This window comes from Helianthus annuus, chromosome 10, assembly GCF_002127325.2.
Source record: "Helianthus annuus cultivar XRQ/B chromosome 10, HanXRQr2.0-SUNRISE, whole genome shotgun sequence".
Classification (NCBI taxonomy): domain Eukaryota; kingdom Viridiplantae; phylum Streptophyta; class Magnoliopsida; order Asterales; family Asteraceae; genus Helianthus; species Helianthus annuus.
The window spans coordinates 125,503,098-125,523,633 of record NC_035442.2 but is presented as its reverse complement, the minus strand read 5'-3'; the positions used below and the strand labels follow the sequence as shown (position 1 = coordinate 125,523,633).

The 20,536-nt window shown below is 34.3% G+C and overlaps 1 protein-coding gene across 1 annotated transcript; it reads right to left on the bottom strand.

Moving 5' to 3' along the window:
• Positions 1 to 1,965: 1,965 nt before the first annotated feature.
• Positions 1,966 to 16,545, bottom strand: LOC110884619 (amino acid permease 6). The gene is made up of 7 exons (XM_022132342.2): positions 16,412 to 16,545; positions 15,691 to 15,924; positions 13,961 to 14,054; positions 13,669 to 13,883; positions 10,511 to 10,650; positions 2,580 to 2,807; positions 1,966 to 2,478 (listed from the first exon to the last, which is right to left on the bottom strand). The coding sequence occupies exons 1-7, from the start codon at positions 16,491 to 16,493 to the stop codon at positions 2,068 to 2,070; spliced, it is 1,404 nt and encodes a 467-aa protein (XP_021988034.1). The 5' UTR covers positions 16,494 to 16,545; the 3' UTR covers positions 1,966 to 2,067.
• Positions 16,546 to 20,536: the final 3,991 nt, after the last annotated feature.

Genomic DNA, 20,536 nt, shown 5'->3' with positions numbered 1-20,536 from the left:
CAACTAGAGGATAACTATTTTCGTTTCATACAATATTAAATAAAAAATTTTAGTTACGAATAAGCATAATATATAAAAATTACGTAAGATAAGTAACATATATAATAAAAGTAAGTAACAACCCAAACTAAAATAACCCTGGGCCGGTACCGGTATTACGTTTCAAACTGTTATACCGGATTTTACCGCCGGTACAAACCTTATGCCGTTTCACTTATTTACCGGGGTGTTTCGTACCGGATTTAGATCTGGAAACGGTAATACTTGTATAATCGGCCGGTATTTACCGGTTTTTAAAACATTGGGTAATTGTATATATACTAAGTGGTCAAGATTACTATTCACAAACTTGGTAATTGTATATATACTAATAATAAGAGTAAATTACAAAAATCGTCTTTTATGTTGAGACCAGATTACAAACTATGTCTTTTGCCTTCAATAATTACCAAAAACGTACTCTATGTTTAGAAACCTTTGCACATTATGTCCTTTGGCCCTAGACCAATTATTTTTCATGGTTAAATATGAGCAAGTTGACCCCACACAAAGATATTTTAGTCATGTTACCCTAAATACTAAAATACTAAAATATATAAATCAGATCCTCTCTCTCCTCTCATTCTCTCTCTTAACACTCTCTAACTTCCACAGCCAACAAAGAATCATCTTCAATCATCTTTAAGATCTTGAAATGTTGAAGAAACAAATGGTGAAGAACCAACATAGAACCTACAAATTAAGTATTCTAATAATCAATTTGTTTATTTACAATTTTAGAGAAATTAGTGGGGTTGGAATTTGGGGTTGTTGAAAGACCCGTTCAAAACATAAAAAATTAAAAAGCACATTTTCACCACCACCACCGCACCTCGTTAGCACCACCTATCAACAGCAATCGCCGCCACCACAGCTTACCACCACCTGCAGCCGACCACAACCATCTACTTCCCTTCCAGATGACCAGAACCACCACCCCCTTGCCTTCCAACACCTATTCGAAACCCTAACCATCCACAGTCTACAACCACCACTTGCACCTTGAAACCTTAGCGCCGCTGGGTGGCGAACCACCACCTATAATCATCGTTCAATTTGACATCATTGAGATAGATAAAAACTCGATTTCTCTGGTTTCTCCATGTGGAGATGGTGTTGCGATTGTGGTGGTTTTAGGATGTTTAGGTCGTGTAAGGTGGATGGTGTGGTGGCAGGTTGGTAGGTGGTAGTGGCAGGTGGTAGTGATGGTGGCTGATGGTGGAGGTTAAGTGAAAGATAGTGTATATGTGTGTGTTCTAGAGAGAGATATATTATTTTTTAAAATTTATAATTTTTGATGTTTATTAATTTGAGTAAATGGGGTAAAATGAACAGAATACCCTCGTGGGGTCTATGTGGTCAGATTTAACGTTAAAAACAAACAAGGTTAAGGCCAAAGGACGTGATCTGCAAGGTTTTGCAAACATAAGTTACGTTTTTTTTTTTTTTTTTTGTAATTATTAAAGGCAAAGGACATGATTTGTAATCTGATGTCAACATAAACGACGATTTTTGTAATTTACTCTACTAATAATAATCTTTTATTTTATCTATTTATTTCTAAGAATTTATAAAAATAAATAAAGAAAGTGGATGAGAGAAATAAAAGTAAAAACAATTGACAACAATTAATAAATTAGTGGTTATAAGTTTGGGGAGTACATGTGTGTATGTTTTTTTAGACGTACATGTCAATATATGAAACCTCAAGTTATTTTTTTAATGGCTAGCCTTACTGCTTTACACTAACAATCTTAAATTACCAAGTGCGCTATGAATCCCCAAGTTGAAGTTCAAACTTTAAACCTGTAAATATTCCGGTAGACTCATTGGAATGGTTGGATAGACTCATTGCAAACGTTGGATTTAAACACGTTGCAAGTAACTATCTGTTTTGATCTACTACATAGACTTGGAAGCATCAGAAGTATAAATGATGCATACATAAGATCCGAAGCATAAATGACGCCTTGGTTCAACAATTACCACTATTTTTAGACAAAATAAAAAAGACACATAAACTAAGAACTACGACACTGATAGAAAGAGCTTGGAGGTTTGGACGGACCCAACAAGACCTCTAATCGATGCAGCAGCAGCAAGACACGATACAAGCAAGCACACCAAGCTCAGTGCCCTCAACCAAATCCAACGAAATGAATTCCTTCGAATCTTTGCCTGCACAATGTACATTTCTATAGGGAAATATACTGTCAATGGCCAAAATGTTGTTGAACCGATTAGAGCAAGAAAAGCATTAAAAAATGGAAACATCATTGCTACTAGTGTTGCTAGTATAACATATGTCGACCTCCATGTTAACCTGAAAAGATTGATTCTAAAGTAGCCAATGGCGTATTCCTTGTTGATGAATCGTCTTTCTGGCCACTTTCTACGACTCCAATTCTCTATGAACCCAAAAACTGGTTGCATTATTACCTATAATAAAATGTCATGAAGTTTAAACATTTGGAAAAGATGTCTAACTTGAACTTTTAACTAGTAAATGAGTAATGAAGTGTACTAGATCGATTACGTACCTGGTAAGCACCAAGAAGGTGTATAGCAATGCACAAATTCGCAATGTCAACGAGCCAAAAAGGGTCATAGAAACCAAACCCAGTTAAGTAATTCCCTGGTGCATCGTTACCAAATGCTGCGTATCCAAGTAGCCCACACAACATGTAGAATAACGTAGAAGCTGAAATCCCAACAGTGGTAGCCGTTTTCATGACTTTGTGTTCCGGAGGGTTTGATTTTAATGTATCCTACATATATGTGAAAAGAAACCTTTTACTTGGATTTCATGTCTACATATGACATATCGTGTACTTCTATACAAAATTTATAATTTTGATTCATAGTTAAATTTATATATTAAGCGGATTCATAACACTATTAATCAAAGATAAAACTTCTAACTAAGTTTGAGTTGTTATCATCAAATAAATAGGATCTTCATTGATAAACATATGAAATCAAATATATAAGCTTTATGAATTGATGTATTCTCAGACTTTTTATTTAAGAGAACCATGTTCCTGTTTTAACCAAAGCATATACACACAAATACATACACACACCCAAACACGTATGGGAAAGGTTTGAGTTGAAAAGAACTACGAGAGTCGATCACCTATATTATGTATAATTATTACTATAATATTCAAAGGTGGCCAAAAACACTAAAAATAGACGTGAAATTTACCCCCTCACTTTTTCCAATCAGAAGACATCCACCTTGGTCACAGAGATTACTAGCATATAGTCTACAGTTTTGTGAATGATCTCTAGATCAAGTGGTGGAGAGTTTGCGTTTCTCTTGAGAGATGCAGGTTCAACTCCCACTTGGTGCAGAGTGAGGCACTGGTGGGCAATGATAGGAGACCCAGGGAAACCTGGGTTGGATCCTTAAGCCAAACGGGTTTTACCGGTAAGTTCACTGTCGTGCCTACGGACGGTTGGGGTTACCGGGTTTTCCCCGGAATTGGTGGTGGACTTAGGTTACTCTCGGAGTACTCCGTTTGTCCAGTGGGTGCCCCGAGAGTGCTCGTGATTGATTCTGTTTGCCGTTCCAAAAAAAAAATATATAGTCTACACTTTTTGGTAGAAGGTGCTAACTAAGTCTATTAATTAAGGATATTGACTAATTCAAGATGATCAAAAAGAAAATGAAGTCAATCACACTAATCAGTTAAAATTGTGTCAAAATTGTTTGAGTGATTGTCTCTTAGATTATAGCCTTTGTATATATATATGTAATTACATGTATTCTTTAGAATTAGCTTTCAATTGTTGAATTTATATGTCTTAGTGTAGTAGAAAAGGTGTTTTGAATAATTTCTTATAAAGTGTACGCTTTTTGATGAAAAGTGCCTGTTAAGCATATAGGCATGGTGAAAATACTAATTAAGTCTAGTTAATGTCTATTTTCAAAATTTCATGGATAAACTTAGGGTGAAGGGAGTGGTTACCTATTTGGAATAGGCAAACTTCTCATTCACCCAATCAGACAGTGTCACGTCAATTGTTTACTTAATGTTCAAAAACGTTGGCGGTGGTTTACCTAATGGGGTTTAGGTAAACTATTTTTTTAAAAGAAAAATGTGTGATTGGTTGAGAAAGAATGGACCCCACCACACACTCATCGCTCTCCCCCTTCCCTCCCTCTCACCGAGTCGGTGGAGGTTCACCGAAATTACAACCAAAAATCGGTAAAATGAAATCGGCAAAACGTTGGCGGTGGTCACCGAACGGTGCCAAGTGGGTTTACTGCCTCCACTCCGCTCACCGTTATATTGTTTTGTAATTTTCTCTTTTGTATAATCTTTAAAACTTTTTTATACTCTCTCTCCTAACAAACTCCAAGTAAATAATATTTTTTCTCACAATGAGTTGGTGTTTTTAATAGGTTTAGGCTATTCACACACGCCATTGACTATTTACACACACTAAAACGCTGTGCTTTGGCCCAAGCGCCGCGCTTAGGTGGGACTGTTTTTTGGTGGAAAAAGTGAGGTTTTGGTGAAAAAAGTGGGGTGTTGGTTTCTTGTTTGGTTGTATTTGGTTGTGTTTTTTTTTTTTTTTTTTGTTGAAAAGTTATAGATTTTTGTTTTATTTTTATAAAACATATATAATTTAAAGTTGATTTATAACGGTCGTTTAACGTGAGTGTACCGGTTATAGTTAATTTATAACAGTCGTTTATAAGATACGTTTCATTATGCCATTGTTTTTTATAAATGTTAACCGATTTTATTTTGTTAAATTACACGAGCATATTTAATTAAAACACCGTACAATAAGTTTGTATATACAAAACAAAAGATCAACTGCATACACATATAAAATCAATTTGTACATGCAAAACAAAAGTACAACTGAATGTCTAATACAAAAGTACAACTGAATCTCTAATACAAAATAAAAACTAAAGCTACTGATCCTCTGGCGGTGGGGACGGTGGCAGTGGATGGGGCGGCAATCCCGCGTGAGCCCGAAGCTCCATCAGCGTCTCTATCATCCACATCTGGTATCGCTCAGAACGTCGGAGGCGCCGATCGAAGTCCTGAGCCACCGCTTGCGCAGCAGGAGGCAGGTCTGCATAGACGTTCTGCGGGTACTGCGGCGGGTGCGGAGGTGGCGGCAGCGGCGATGGTGGGATTTCGTCGTTAAAGACATGATCAGTTGGAGGCAAATGCGGGGAAGGCGGAGGCTGAACCTGATCCTTAGGCTGATCCAGACCTAGAGCCTCACGCTGAGCCCGTCGAGCCGCAACCTGAATAGTCGGAGGCGCTAGTACTCCGTCCCTAACCTGGTAATCGCGCGTCCGGAACCACAGGCCAATCCCGTCAAACTGGTGTGTCAAACGCATGCTCGATGCTGATGCTCGGCTTAATCTAGTCGACAGAATGGCCGGGGACAGCAGCGGGTCACTCTCGGGCACGATCCCTAAAAAGCGCGCCATCGCGATAACGTAGGACCCGCCGTATAGCCTACCGCGCTCCTGCCTATGATAAGCGGCAGTAAAGTACTCCGCCAGGTACGCAGCGAGCGCGCACAGTTGGGGTCGCAGTAGGCAGTACAAAAAGAAAAAGGTCACCCATGTTGACCTTGTCCTGGCTGTGATACCGGGGCACGATCAATGACCCAATGAAGCAATGAAGGTATCTGTACAAGGGGTCTCTGATGGCGGTGGCCTTTTGCGAGGATTTCATAAAAGGAAACCTCGCAATAGCCATCCAAAAACTAATAAGGGTGTGCCTGTCTAAGGCTCTAACCCCATGCATATAAACATCTGTATCAATCTCGGCCTGTGTGTACAAACCTGAATGGACGGCAAAGTCCCGCAGACTCATCCCAAACTCCTGGCCGGCCAGACAAAAAGTAATCTCATGCACAACATGGTATGGGTCCTCCATATAATCATCCGAATGCGGCGTGTATATAAATGACGAAATAAACTCGACTGCAATCTCACGATACGAGTCCTCCAACGCAGCCTGGAACAAACACGCAAATGAAGTATCCAACCCAACTATATCCCTCGCCCTCGCGGCCTCGTCCACTAAGCTCCCAATCAATCCCGACATGCCCCTATCTCCATGGTGCGCAACTTCACGCACCTCTCATGCCTATCTGACGCCAACGGGAACGTCAAATACATATGACCGTGTAGTGGATCAACTACGACTAGATCCTGATCCTCTAAACCCATATCCATGTCAAAATCCATATCCATATCCATATTTTTTTGTTAAAAAATACAAATTTAAAACCAATTTTTAAAAACAATTTTTAAAAACAATTTTAAAAAACAATTTAATAACAAATTAAAAAAAATGTAAATTTTGAAACCCAAAACGCAGCACTTTGGCAAAGCTGGGCGTTTTGGGGTTTTTTCTATTTTTTTTTAAATTGATTTTATTTCAAAAACGCACCTATACTTGTCGTATCGTGACATATTTTGCCATTACAAGTCATTTTACGAAGTTTATGGTCTATACGACACGTTCCGGATAAGTTCGATCACGTGTGTTGCCGTATTCCATGATTTCGTGTGATTCTGTTTTGATTTTACTTGTAGTCCAACGTGTCGTGTTGTATGTACACACATCCTATCGGATCAGTATTTGACGTGTTTTGTCATTAAATGTTGTATTTTGACGTTTGTTGTCACTATTGTTCTGTACTATCGCGTATTTTGGCCCTACGGGCCATGTCGGTGCCATTCGATATCGTGACGTTTACCGTCTGTAAGTGTCGTATTATTGCGTAGATTTTCTGTAAGTGACGTATTATGTCTCTATTGTTCGTATTATGGCGTATTTTGGTCGTACGGGTTGTGTGGGTGAGATTCGGGTTGGCATGACACATGATAGAAACACATCTTTTGAACAACAACAATCACAAACACACTTTTGGATTATAACTGGTTTAATTGGATTACAATTATACATACTTAGCCTATATCTTGAACATCTGGGAAAACATTAAGGTCAACGAGTGTGTACATTAGCCTTCAATATGCGTCGATTCGATCCTTCGATATGGCTAAAGCACGCTTTAGGGTTACGCGTGACACAGCTGACAACCTCGTACAGAATATAACCTCGTATCAAAGTCATATCACCTTTTGTCTGGAAAAGAACCCTAAACACCGCACTTAGGGGGTGTCGACATAAAATGCGTATGTAAATATCATCATCCTTTTAATAAGCTCACCACACGCTCTCACGCACACTTACATGTCAGTTTTATAATTTTAAGGAAAGGAAAGACTTTTAAAAGAAGTTAATATATGTGGTGGGGGGATCTAAAGTTCTAAACTGGATTCATAAGACTATGGCATGTGGGTTGGGGCGGTGAAGGGGGTTTAACGCTGGCTACACCATCCTGGCTCAGCGTTTGGCTTGGTGTTGCCCGCTTGGCGTGGAGATTGTGTCTGGGGTGGGGCGGGGGATCTGGGTGACATGGTGGGCTGTGGTTGGCTGGTTCAAAGTAGTCGTTGGGGGTAGCCGCTATGCTAAACCAAATTTAAAAAAAAAATACATTTTATACCTATAAATACCCAACCCCAAACCATATTTTCCCATATTCACCTACACCCACACCCAAAAAAAAAAGAAAAAAAACGAAGGTAAACATGGTGCATTGGACCGAAGACGACGAAATCGCACTTGTTACATAGATTGTCGATGCCCAACGTACTCTACAACGCGGTCAAATCGCGTATTGTGGTCGAGCGTTTCAACAATACTAACAACACGTCAGCAACACGCGTCACGACTTAAACGCGTGTCAACACAAATGACGTAAGCTCAAACCAAAGTTGGATCGCTTTAAAGCTTGCTTCGGCCGTGTCCCTGCGGGCGACTTGACCCATGACGATCGACTCGAAATCGCGAAGATCAAGTACAGACACGATGAGAATACGAATTTTAAGTGGGTTGCCCACTTTAATATTTATCGTACTCTGTAGTTTTTTTTATTTTTTAGGATTTTATAAGTAGTTTTTCTTTAATTTTTTACGATTTATTAAGTAATTTTTTTTGGATTTAGTAAGTAGGTTTTTTTATTTTTTAGAGTTGCCTTTTATGTATTTTTTTTAAATCAATGTAATATACGTTTAATATAAATTGTCCACTTAAAAAAATAATAAAATGACATGGCACCCTAACGCCGGCCTGGTCACATCCCTTCCACACCCTACTTTTTTAGGTGTGAACCGATGAAACCAACATCTATCACGTATCAAACAATGCCCCTAACCCAAACTCATCCACACCACACCCTATAGTAAAGCTAAAATGGTGTAGGAAACAGCGAAGTTTTCTGGTAGTATATTGTTTTACACTTCTGTCTCCTTAGAATAATATAAGCAAATTAGTTTAGTTGTTATTCATGTGATGGTTATATTTATTACACATGTGTAGGCAAATGATAGGAAAATTAAAGCATATTTGAAAAAATTAGTTTGATAATTTTTATGTACATAACTTAGGCATCTATCTATCTACTAAAATAAAAGAAACCAAGTTTGGGACACATATCATTCATTGAAGGTATCTTTTTAATACTTATTTATTAATTAAATGGTAATTAATATTAAATTTTAACCTACTTAATTTTTTATTAAAGATAATACTTGAGATAAATGTCTTTTTTTTTCAAAAACATTTATCCAAACGATTATAAATATCTTGAATTTAAACAATTATAAATAAGTTGAAGTATTTATATGTTTCCATGCTAGCCGAACACTTAATTTTGTTTTTGAAAGTTTGGAGTTTTTAAGTTTCGAAAATCTTAATCATTAACTTTACAAACGAATTTAATATGAAATTAACTATTAATTTTTTACTTAAAAGTTTCATCAACTTTAAAATGGTGTCGCTCAACATATTAAAAAACAAAAAATAATAGTCATAATTATTATTATGGGTGATTTCTAATACTATAATGGAGATTATCTGCATATTAGTTCGAATTTGTGAGGTTGACAACTTAGCGTTTGATATTCTTTTAAATTCTATTCATTTGTAACATATTTTGGATTAAAATATACGATATTAAGGCTTTATCGGTGGCTTTTTATGTTTGATTTATCATTCTGATCACATTATTATTACGATAAAAAATTATCTATATATAATGAAATGAATATCGTTAATTATAATAAAACTAAGTATATATAAGTAACTAGGAGAGAGTTGGGAAAACAAACAAATCTATCTATACTATATAATAAAAGAAACCTGATTTGAGACACATGTCATTCAATGAGGGCATCAATAATTTATTGTTAAATTTTAAATTTTAATTAAAAAGATTTAAATATTATATTAGAATTTTATTGTGATTCTAAATCTATATATAACCTGAAATTTAAAAGAAAATTCCAACTAACAATTTAGAAATTTAAACATGATTTTTTAACGATAAACTAACAATATTTTATTTCATATTTATCGAATCCAAAACTAAGTGTATTCAACTTAAATAAAATAATGAATAAAGTTATAAATATACATCAAATCTATATCTATATAGACTATATCTATACTATATAATAAAAGAAACCATGTTTGGGACACTTGTTATAATATTAGGTCATATACTCTATGGATAATTATCATTTAGTTTAATATCTTCTAATTAATTATAGATAATCTCCTATGAAATATTATTTAGTTTAATCTCTTCAACCTAATTATTATAGATAATTATTATTTATATCTATACAAATAACAATTAAAATCTTTATCTTTACTATATAATAAAGTAAACTCTTAGAGGACATATGGATATGGTATTAATCAACTATAAAAGATTTAGGACTTATTTAGTATGATAATTATAAGTAATCTTGGTTAATTTTGATAATCATAATAAATATTTGTGCTATACGATCATCCATCACTGAAAAACATTAAAAAAATATGTGATTATATTTAATTGTGATAAAATTATGATCAATATTAATTTATAACCATCTAATCAGGTTATAAATTATAAAAGTAATTTTACATATATTTAATTCATGTATTAGAAGACATAGGATTTATTATATAGTTTAAATTGTTCAACCCGTGTAACACACGGGAAACTAACCTAGTATGTTTTAAAATTAACTTAACAGGATTTAAAAATTTCACATCAAAGTTCATTTTTAAAGATATGTCTTGATAACTCCATATGTTAACAGATGATATTTAAGCCGTATGATACATGGTTTTATTCGGTTCGTGTAATACATATGTTTTTAAGCATAATATGTTTTTATTATAAAGTATACAGAATTACATTTATTTAACCCGTGTAACACACGGGGTTATAATCTAGTTTATATATATAAGAAACACTATTTTTAAAATCTAAACGGTTGGTCTATAAATTAATCGATTTAGATTTTTTTTTCACAATAATTAGTATTCACTACATATATATAGAGAGAGAGAGAGAGATATGCCTGTATCTCAACGAGAACATCAGCGAAACCATAGGCAAAAGCAATGTCTCCAATGGCACAAAAAATGTCCCATGTTTTATCCTTGCTTGACACATCTTCTCTAGTTGGCATTCCAATACTAGTTTTAGGAAGGCCAGCTCCTATATCATTCAAACATAATAAAAAAAGATAAATAATAATAATAATAATAATAATAATAATAATAATAATAATAATAATAATAATAATAATAATAATAATAATAATCAGCATTTTTAATTATAAGTCTCTCGTATCATAATGGAATAGTTATCGATTTATCGAATGCATTTAACATTTTTTTCTTTGTATGATAGCTTTTTCTTCGAATTTTTTTTTTCCAAAGTAGTGTTGATAGAAAAGGTATTTACCAAAATATTGTTGATAATAAACTATTTACCAAAGTGATGTTTTAATGAATATTTACTTGTTTCTCACTCCTTATCACTTTGAATGACTCTAATTTATTAAATAATTATTAACTAGAATTGTCACCCATCGCAATGCGGTGGGAGATTTGTTAGTTATATATCATATTAGATGAAAGGTAAATGTTTTTTACATGACCGCGAATAGTGGCGGATCTTGCCCGTTGAACGTGCCAGGGTAGAAAGACACGGGCACTAAAAAAAACCCGGGCAAGCCCGGGCCAAACATAGTATATATAAAAAATTTCGATCGAAATGCGGAAAATTAGCACTACGGCCGAAAAACTTGCCCGGGCCGTGGCCCTGCCACAGCTCTATTAAGAATCGCCCCTGACCGCGAACTTGTGTGTAAAACATATAAAATAATAACTAAATCTATCTCTGACCGGAGCGTTGCGAAAGACCTATCAAACGGGGAAAAATAGACGTGCTGCGACGGGTCTGTCAAACAGGAAAAAAATAGATGAAAAAACGTTGAACCCACACGCACGTTGCGGGGTGTTAACTCGAAAAATTTAAAACTAAACATTAAACAGAAAACTTGCGAAAGATTAAAAGTATAAGGGACCAAAGTTGAAAGTAAAAAATTGTTGTGGTTAAATTGGAAAAGATTAAAAGTTTTGGGTTAAAAGTAAAAAATTAAAAGAATAAATTGTAAAAAATGAAAACTTTTGAATTAAAAGGGAAAAATCAAATTAATCAAAAAAATTAAGTTACCAAATATTGAACTTAGACTTAAATTGCAAATAATGAAACTTTAGAGTTAGAAAGATAAAATCCAATTTTTAGTTTAAAAATCCGAAAGCTTAGAATAGAACAAGCATAAGCATAAATATGTCGCTATTTATAGTATTTTACTTAGTGATTTATTCATGGTAATTTTTTTAGTGGTTCTCTATACCTATAATCTATATTTTTTATGAATCTTAAAATAAACCTATTCTTCCTAATAATACTATTACATATTAATTTTATACACAAAATATAATATAATATAATAAGTATAATATTATCTATAACAAATATAAATGTATCAAATAATATAATAAGTATAATATTATTTAATATAGTTAGAGATCAAACGTATAATTTCAAATTTAATTAATAGTAAATTATTTTTTGAGTCCCTATGTTTTAGTGGTTTTAACCAGTTGAATCCAAAATCAAAAGGTTTAACACCTTGAATTTTTAACCGCTCATTCACACCCTTTGTAGAAAATTCAAAGAAACCTTTTGTAAGTTTGAGTTTTCTAAGTTTTCACAACTCGTAGAAGTTTTCATTTTACCCCGACCATATATATTTGTTAAGATAAAATATATTATTTGGATATAAACAATAATTATTAATAAAGTATCAAATCACATGTACAACTGTTCTTTTGTTTTACTAGTTTATCTAAATAAGTCATTTCATTAATAAGGATTATATACAAGTTTATAATTTACATTTTTCGTCATTCAATCCGTGTAATACACGGGGTTGTAAACTAGTTTTATTATAAAACTGTAAAAAATAATTATTATAAAAGTCGCATTCATTGTGTGAATTAAATTTATATAGTCGCATTCATTCTGTGAATTAAATAATTTAAGAAATACTATATGAAATCTGTATTTAATGAATTAAAATTTACTCAAATATACATACAGTTAATTTTATATTTCTTTTACTTTCTTTACGTAAATAAGAAAATAAGTATTTTTAATTAAGTGACCAAACAGCTTATGATGTTTATGTATATGCATACTCAAATCATTCTATATGAATAATTAACCAGAAACAAAAACTTACATATAGCAAAATAAGAATAAAAAAATAATTAGTTTTTGATGTATGTAATAGTGAAGCTGCAACACTTTATATATCATATAAAGTATTTTCTTTTTTATTTGTATTCGCTCTCACAGTGAAAGTGATTTGCATTTCATATATTTCAAGCTACTACAATTACTAGAAGAAATGCCGATTTTTATTTTAAGCATTTTTTTCTCGGTATACTTATAAAAAAAGGCTTATTTTAAGATTCATAAAAATATAAGTTATAGGTTGAGATAAGCACTCCCATTATTAAATCACTAATTAATAACAACTTAAATTTTTTAATCAATTGATAATTATAGCCTAGTGGCATCCTGGGGTGGGATAAGGCTTAGGCACCATTAGATTCTAGATTCGATTCCGACAAAAGGGATTTTTTCCCAGATGTATTGGGTTTTCTCTTACTATAGGGTGTGGTCATGACCCTCATGACCATCATGACCCTCCATGTTAATGCCATGTAAGTAAACTTTAATCCACCATCCAAAACCACTACCCTAAGGGTATAGTCATGACCCAAACCATTAGCCCCTTATTTATTATCTTTGTCTAAACAAAAAGGAAATGATTTGTTGAAAAATGGAAAGGAGGACCATGGCTGCCATGGTTTAATCCATGCAAACCATGGTGGATCAATCAAGGGGATGGTGTAGTCTTCCATTCATGTTCATAGGTGGCAAATTATGTCCCAACCATGATCCTCACACCCTATAGCCTTAAATTGGTGTATAAAAATTATTGCCTAGTGAAAATGGTTATGATCTGATGGTTACATCATCACATTTAATAATGTAATTGTTGATTGGGAATAGATTGTTCTACTTGTTAATTTAACCATATATATAACAGATATTTGATGCATCATTTTATGATGAGTCTGAATGATGTTTCACCTGCTATTTTGGCAATGGAGAGCCCCATGCCAATGGTTGAATACACAAAAGACATGATGGCCGCGATGATGGAAAGGAACGATAGCTTGTGGAAGTTAGGTAGTTGGCTCAAAACGAGTTCTATACACGCAACGATTAAAAGAAAAGGACTATTCAATGTGTGACATCCCTTGTCATGACCATATTTTTTAAAACAATTCGACCTTTTAATTGCCCTATTCAAACAAATAAACAAAGTCATTAAAATACATTGGCAGGAGAATGATATGTGCAATAAAGTTTTTGTTCTTACCCCATACTGATTGATGAAGTGATGGTGTATCCGATGCTTACACCAATGAGAGTTCCATATTGAGCTATTGCACAAATTATGTATTGACGCCCTCCTAGAACCACAACATGATTAAAGGTTCGATAAACAATTAACGAAGTTTTGGTATAAATTTTATAACAACCAAAAAATAAGCTTAATATTCGTTTGTGCGCCAACAAAATGTCACTCATGTTTGTGGGAAAGGTAATCATATTGTTATCAATATACTGCACCAAAGATTATCGAAAAAAATCTAACGAACCAGTAAGATTAGTATATGTGGAAAACAAAGATATATGCATTTTTTATAAAAAAAATAATTAAAAAATATATTTTCTTGAAGGAACTCAATTTTTTATAAAATTTATATGGATATGTTCAAAAAAAAAAAGTTAAACAACACTGTGTTTTTGGATTTTTTTAATAATTAAGTATTAAAAAGTTATTAAAGAAAATCATGTTTTAGCTAGAATTAATTGTTTATAAAACAAAAATGAAAAACATAATTATAAAAGAACCACTCAATAGCCAACATGTGGCATTTTTAAAATAATAAAAAAATCATCAACCAAAGTTGACACACCAACTTGGTCGTGAGTTTTATATGATTTTTTTTATTTTATTTTTTACTTTTTGACCTACCAACCAAGGTTTTGGTCACCAATGGTTGTAGCCTAAGCTTAAAACTCTTGTTTTCACTTTTTTTTTTTTTTTTGAAAGGTGTAAATTATTCGCGAATGTCAGGAGGTCTATCATACGTTGTCTTAACTGTTTCCGCGCTAGAGAGCCCCCTCGCACAATAGATCCTCAATTTAAATCCCTCAATGAGAAACCCCTATCACCCAGACTCGAACTTGAGACCTGGGGGGGGGGGGAACTCACCCAGGCCCACTATAGGTGGAACTTAAATACCGTGGCCACCACCCAGACTCGCACAATAGATCCCCAATTTTCTCTTTTTGTTTGATTGATTCAATACGTAATTATTATACCGTATATATATATTCTTTCATGAAACCACAAAAATCTAGAATACTACAAGTTATCGCTTAAGACTAAGAGCTAACTATTTTGTATTTGAAATATATATCTTTCATAGTAAAGAGTTTAAATGAGAAGAAATATTTTGTAAGAATAAAAAAAGAAGAAATTTCAACCAATAAGAATGATTTATTTTACTTCATTTAATATAAGTATTTAATATTACTATAAGTGTACTTTGGTAAATCTACATAGGTCATTAATTTGTAGTCTTCCTCTTTAATAGCTAATTACATTAAATTTTTTAAAACTTATCTTTAAAATATATATTTTTTCAAAAAAATAAAATAAAATAATTTATAGTGTAATATAAATTACGAGTTATGTAGGATAAATTACGAGTTATGTAGGATAAATTTCAACGTGTAGGATGAATTTCGAAATATGTAGGATAACTTTTGATGTGTGTAGGAAAAAAAAAATAGTGTGGAGGATAGTAGTCTTTATGACTAATTAATTAGTTAAAAATGATAATAAATGAGATAAGTGAAAAAACTATTTAATGATTTACAAAATTACCCTTTGTTCTTTTTCTTCTCAATTAAATTTTCTTCTCAAATGAACCTTCCACATTAATTTACATATTAATAGACTCATCGTAAAATATTTAAACTAGTATATATATTTAATGCAAAAACAATCAGAAAAAAAAAAAAGAATAATTTTACCAAGATTAGTTTTGACAGCTTGCATGTAGTTGTAGTTTCGAGCTCCTGTAACAGGATGAGGAGATCTGTAGCAGTTGGTGAGTAAGGTGCATGTGTACCAAGAGATGACTGCAAACACTACTAGCAAAAATGACCCGAAAATCCAACCCAACTGCGCTAAACACCATGTGAGTGACAAAACTCCTGATCCAACCACTGCGGTTATTATATGTGCACTCGCACTCATCCATGTACCTTCAATTTTAATCAAACAAATTAAAATACAATTTTCTTGTTAAAACCCCTTTTTCAAAAAGAATACTTCTTAGATTTTTAATTCAAACATCAATTCCTAGGTTTCCGAGATTATTTCTGGATTTTATAGGATAAATACGCCAATATCTACACCGGATTTGAACTCCCAATTTTTTTATTGTGAAGTATACCATTTAACCACCGAAATATTCCTTTCAGGACTAAATTTCAAGGAGAATGAAACTCAGAGAAATTGACGGGGCCCGCACAAGCGGTGGAGCATGTGGTGAGCCAAAGCATGAAATGTTTGTTCTTTTCTGTTTTTTTAAATTCAAGTGACAAATTAGCATTTGTTTCACCTTAAAACCATCATGGAAGAATTATAAAGGAACATATATATCTATGTATATACCTATATGTGTATATAATAAAAAGTTAGAAGTGGTTTTTGTATAAAATGACCAAAATTTACATGCAGTTCATGTACCTGTTCTTTTAATTTGTCCATCATCATCAAACTCTTGAGTGGCTTCTCCTTTTTCTAAGGTATAGCTTTCTTGTTTCTGCATGTGAGTAGCTCTTGGTGTACTTCAAAACACAAAGGGGAATGATGAGGAGTTAGTAGAGTGTAGCTTTGTAGGAAGCAATAGTGACAAAAGAATATTATATTAATATGAGATGGTTGATAAAGAAGACAATAGCTCTTGTAATTTAATAGGGAACTTTGTTACGAGTTAATTTTACTGCAATTTTTGTCACAACATTTATCGGGATGCGTACAATAAGTATTTTGGCATTATTAACTTATTGTAAAATACGTACAAAACACAAGTAACAAATTAAAGTATTATGTTATAGAATGGACATAATTTTAAGATTGTTGAACTAATGCAATTTATGATCAAAGATAAAATGATCATGATAAACTAGAAAAATAATGTGAAAGTGGACAATTAGGCCGTGGGGTATGGGGTTTGGGTTGGAGCGTGGGTTGGGGTAAAACGCCGCACCACCCCGGGTGGGTTTGGGTTGGGTCGTGGCCCTTTGGGGCTTGGCTTTCAAGCCGGGCGTGGGGCGGTATGGCCAAGCGAGCTGGCGGAATATCATTTGCTCACCTCGTCACATCAGGCGGTTACAATTCAAATTTTGAATTTTAAAATTCAAACGGTCCCCCCATACTACCAAACCGCCACCCCGGTCTCCCAACAACCCTCTATATATTTGTAAACCCCCACCCACTGGTCCCCCATCCCACGAACCGAAACCCCACCGGCTACCCCTTCTCTTGAACCCGCTACCCCACGGGTCCCCCCCATCTCACGAACCCAACACCGCTATGGCATCGTGGACCCATGAAGAAGAAATGGCACTCGTCACTAGCGTCATCGACGCTATGAAGGGACGGCCACCGGGCCAAACAAAATACTGGGTGGAAGCATTCGCGGCCTACCAACATAACGTCGGTAACGACCACCACAACCTCAACGCGTGCCAACATAAATGGCGCGAGCTACGGCCCAAGCTCGACCGTTTCAAGGCTTACTACGAAGCGGTTCCGAGCGGCGAGTTGAGCCACGAGGACCGGGTGGCGGTGGCGAACATAGAGTTTCGAGGCAAGGAGCGAAAGGCGTTCGACAAGATCGACCTTTTTGAAATTTATTTAACGCTCTAGGTTTATTTTGTAATTTTTATAAATTATGTAATTTTTAGGATTATGTAATTTTAAATTTTAATGAAGTTGTAGGTTTTTTTTTTTAAATGTTGTGTATTTTTTTTAAATTTTTTTGTAAATTTTTTTTTTTTTTAATTTATGCCACCAGTGCACCCAACCCACGCCCCCGCCATACCCGCTGACACGTAACCAGACGGTGAGGGAGCTCCAATTCCACATGTCACCGAATGCCCAACCAAGCCCCACCATACCCCATGGTCTTAGTATGAGAATTTGAATTGGAAAGCATGAGAATTTGAATTGGAAAGCTAAATATTTATTTTGATCAGGTAACATTAATTAGCATTTATGTAATATACATTTTTTACACAAAATATTAGAGTTTTTTTCCTAAAATAGTGTACGTGGGAAAAATATATTTACCAAAATGGTGTTCCTTGAAAAGTATTTAGGCCATGGGGTATGGGGCGAGGGTTTGGGCGTGGGTTGGGGGAAAACGCCCAAGGCACCACCCCGGGTGGGCTTGGGTTGGGGCGTGGCCCTTGGGGCTTGGATTTCAAGCCGGACGTGGGGCGGGGGGACATGCTAGCTGGCTTGCTCTTATTGGCTTGCTCTTTTTGTATTATTTTTTTTTAACAATCTGCCACACCCAACCCAACCCAAGCCTAACCCACGGCCCGCCATACCCCGGGGACACGTAACCAGGCGGTGGGGGGCTCCCATTCCACGTGTCAACAAATGCCCCAACCCAAGCCCCACCATACCCAATGGTCTTACCAAAATAGTGTTTCAAACAACTAGTTATATCTCTCTCCTATTAAAAAGGAAAAAAATATATTGTATGTTTATTAAACAAAAATAAAACACTAAAAATATTAAATAGAAAAAAAAGAACAATACAATGATCACGGAAAAAAAAAGAGATTTAAACCTGAATTGCTTATATCACTATATATTAACTTAATTGATTATACAAAAAGTTGTATAGAGGCAAACAATAAAATCGTTTAGTATATCTGTTAATACAAGTTATTATAAAAGTGTATGAATAAAAATTAAATTGTTGTTTGTTTTGTACAAACTGATATGACTTTAAGTAGATTAATTGTTCAAAAATACATCATATATCGTGACCCGCCTGTAAACGAAGATGGAAGGTAATGGTTATAAAAAAGTCGGGATAACCATACCATTTACAAATGGCCATAGCGTCAAGATAGTTTTGCATCATATATCGTGACCCGCCTGTAAACGAAGATGGAAGGAAAATACGTTTTCCAACCTTAGACAAATCTTGTTGGCCGTTATATCTTAGTTTTCGGATATTCTCGTATGTATCAGACCTGAGATCATGTTGCTGTAATCTTATAAAGTTAAGTCGCTCGCTCTCAATCATCGTATAAGCATCAACCAAGAACTGTTGGAATAACCGTCGAGAATTTAGAATCAATGAAAACTTGTTACTACGATCTTGTACACGATACGCAAAAAACTCTCTCTTTGTACAATTCAGACGTTTCTTGTTAGTAACATCAATGACACCCCTATGGGGTATGTCAATTCTGTAACCATCGTCTCCATATGGGAACAAAATAGGATACTGAAGTGCAAGATAGGAAGGATGCAACTCACTTATTCTTTTTAATGACCCTGTTTGTGTCTCGACAACGATATCTCTATTCTCAAGAGCGTTATCAATATCTCCAACAATAAGAGCAGCAACCTCGAAGGAAGTAGGTAAGTTATAAGTCCGACCATCTTGTTCTCTTTTCCCAATAAGGCGAAGCTTTAAAGTAGTATTAGGATTCTGTTGGAAGCAATCTCTAACCATCCTATAAATTTTCACAAGCACATTGTTGGTATCCAACATTGCTTTGATTTGTTGTATCAGCTTATTATCAGTTTCGTCTGAAGAGGTTGATGAAGAAGCATCGTTTGAAGACCTATTTCATAAAATTGAAATAGTAAGTAAATATATACTTAAAATAAATGTTATTAAAAAAAATTAGTTTATGCATGGTACCTAAAAACTGATTGCCTGTTTGCCAACTCATTTTCAGTATCGTATATGTATAACTGACAAAATTTAGGTTTCCCTCTGTTTTCTGGCACAAGACTACCAATAGAATTATAATTTTCACCACTACTTCTGTAGCAAAAAGGAGCATTACCAGTATTAATGGTCTGGTCAACCTTACCACCCATTGATGTAAACGCGAACATAGAATCGTAACGTCGAATGTTCTTCTGAAAGTGCATGCTTTCATTGTCATTGGACATGAATAGACTTTTATAATAAGGTGTCGCAGATTTGTAATCAGGTAACACAACTTTGGCATAACCACAACATAACATATGACATATTTTGCCACCCTCTTTTCTTCCGCTTCCTTTCTCTGCATCCCGTAACTTTGCATAACAAACTTCATAAGTAGTAACTTGATCACCATGATCCAAATAATCTGTTAAAACATACAACATTAGAGTTATATATACAACATTCATTACAATAATAAGATATACATATTTAAGACTTGGTATTTTTACACTATGTAGCACTACTTATCACCAAACCTAACCCGTAGAAACACCTTTATAAGGATCTCGTTCTACGGTTTCCTCTGTGGTCAAGTCAATCATTGGTATAGGAGATGAAATACGTGGTTTGGATACCAACTTACGTTTCCCAGATGATAGCCTTGGCAAATTACAGTTCAATGATGATGTGCGGGTGGTTGATGTGATGCCAGTTGAAATATTAATTTGAAAACCATTTTCTCTCGTTGTCAGATTGCTGATACTACAACTAATGTTACCTAGTACAATTGACAAAAAGCATACTCAAAATATCGATGCAAAACAATACAAACATAATAAAATATATAAACATTAAATTAATAAAGTACTTACTTGTTACCATACTTGACGGACTTGGAGTAA